The sequence below is a fragment of the Acanthisitta chloris genome, unplaced genomic scaffold, assembly GCF_000695815.1.
Source record: "Acanthisitta chloris isolate BGI_N310 unplaced genomic scaffold, ASM69581v1 scaffold24523, whole genome shotgun sequence".
NCBI lineage: Eukaryota > Metazoa > Chordata > Aves > Passeriformes > Acanthisittidae > Acanthisitta > Acanthisitta chloris.
The window spans coordinates 3211-5536 of NW_008664588.1; the positions used below are offsets into that span (position 1 = coordinate 3211).

General features: G+C 45.1%; 1 protein-coding gene across 1 annotated transcript in view; it reads left to right on the forward strand.

Moving 5' to 3' along the window:
• The window catches only part of FCF1 (FCF1 rRNA-processing protein), a gene marked incomplete at its 5' end in the record, with an annotated part of 4182 nt that extends 3206 nt beyond the window's left edge, over nt 1–976 (forward strand). The window contains one exon of the mRNA XM_009071432.1: nt 735–976. Within this exon, the coding sequence (XP_009069680.1) occupies nt 735–783 (49 nt within the window). The remainder of the gene's footprint in view (nt 1–734) is intronic.
• Between the last annotated feature and the right edge of the window lie 1350 nt (nt 977–2326).

Here is a 2326-nt window from a genome sequence, read left to right on the forward strand (position 1 = left end):
CCTTTAAGTAAACTTGGGAGCTCAGGAGCTCTGAGAGGTGTCCCACTCGGAGGGAGGTGCTGGCACAGACTACTGCTGTCCAGGAGTGCTCAAAGGGCCTCACTTAAGACCATTATTTATAGGGTTGCAAGATGATTGGTTTTAGTCATCCATAAATTTTACATCTTGGACACAATCCAAATTGGTAATTACTAGAGTTTCCAAAGCTCCAGCTTGGGAGCTCAGGAGCTCTGAGAGGTGTCCCACTCGGAGGGAGGTGCTGGCACAGACTACTGCTGTCCAGGAGTGCTCAAAGGGCCTCACTTAAGACCATTATTTATAGGGTTGCAAGATGATTGGTTTTAGTCATCCATAAATTTTACATCTTGGACACAATCCAAATTGGTAATTACTAGAGTTTCCAAAGCTCCAGTATCGATACCATTCCGCTTGGGCTATGATTCAGATAGGGTTGTCACGAGATGACTGGTTAGTTGTGCTCTCATCCTTCACCTTAGCCAGGTTAACAGGAGTTCCTGATGCAGTCAGCGACACTCCAACCTTAGCCGTGCAAGAGTTCCTGGTATGGTCAAGGGATGCTTCACTCCCCAACTCATTTCACAAAGGCCAAGGCCTAGCAGGAATCCCTAAGATTGTCGAGCGTCCCTGAGGAGGAAGGGGGTAGATGTGCCACTACAGTGGGGAGGGGAGCAGTGTGGAGTTGGTCGTCTTCATAGGTTTTCCTTCTTTCTCAGATACAATATTGAGAGGATGCCAGATGATTATGGAGCTCCTCGATTCTAACCTGTCCAGCCAAGCCATCGATGCCAGGACTCTGAGCCAGGATAAGAGTCCATCTAGTTCCAACCATCCTGCTTTCTTTTTTGCTGGGACTCTGCTCACAGGACTGTGGGTAACATTGAACTGACTTCTTTGCCTTGATTTTCTAAGAAAAAGCTACTTGGAAGAGTCTGGGTTTACTCATCTTTGTTCTGACATGGCCTGATTACCCATAGTTGGAAGAAGCCTATGGGAAACAGAGGACGGCAGTGCCCGGAATGTGCCTAACTTCCTCTTCATTGGGATCATTGGAAAAAGTGATTTCAGCATTCTGAATTAAATATTGGTGACGCAGCTCTGGCTGAGAATGAAACCACAGAAGTTTTAGAAGTTTCTTATGGCTGCACCTGCAGTGGGACAAGTATTTTCCTGGGAACCTCTTTTACACCTGTCCCCCATGCAAATCAGAATCTTCATTCTGGAGAAAAGACATCAGATCTGCATCACTTGGTGGTCCTTCTCTGGACCAGTGATCTGGAAGATTTCAATTTGTAATTGATAGGCTTTTATTCAACTGTACAATGAATGAAGTTTGGTTAAGTGTCTTGCTCAGATTGCCCTGTCTGTACTGGGCTAGCTGGCAGCCCAGTCCTTTGGCTTGGTGGAAGGAGGACAGGGTTGGGTTGGGGCAGATCACTTCCTCTTGTTTGCTTGGAACTATGCACCTCAAAGCCTTAAAACTTTCATTAGGTATCAGGGAAGAGGAGGAAGGTGTTGAACTGGGAAGGGTATTAATATGGGCTAGGAGCATAGTCAGTGTGGGGGAATAAGAGCAATGGCTGCAGATAAACAGAGTCTCCCAGACACCTGCAGCATTTGCTGCAGGGAAGGAAGTGGCCAGAGGAGGGAGGGAAAAGAGATGGTTAAGTCACCTGGAGAAATGCATGGATAAAATATTTCAAAGCCATAACTCTGCATTCTCATATCTTCTCCATTAGTCCTTAACTTTCAACAATATATCTGCTCTTATGATCTCTGCTCTGTGGTGAGGAGAGGGTCACTAGGGCCCAAGGTGCCAAAGCATGCTTCCTGGCCAAAATGCTGGAGGTACAGTACAGGAGAAGAGTGAAAATTTATATTCTTAGTATAACTAAGACAATTTCAAAATTTTTATAGAGCTTTTATCCTGTGGGTTTGGCTGCAGGGATAACCGAGAAGGCCAACAGCATTGTTGCCTGTTATCAGCAATAGTGTGGCCAGCAGCTCTAGGGTAGTGACTCTCATAACTTGAGTTCACACTCAAAGCTTTTCTTGTAGCTTTATGGTCTGTGGATTCCCTGGTATTTAATGACAAATACACACAAAGTCTAGCTTTTCCACCAGAGGACCAAACTTATCCCCTACTTAACAGTCTGTTTTTCCTGTTTTTTCTCTCCTGACTGAAAAGGCTTAGGACTTTTTCTCCAATATCTGCCAGGGATCCTTGATTCACCAGCCAAGAACTAGAGATTGAACATGACAAGAATTGGTTAGGTTTTCTGTTCTTGGAAAGAAAAGCAAGCAGTGA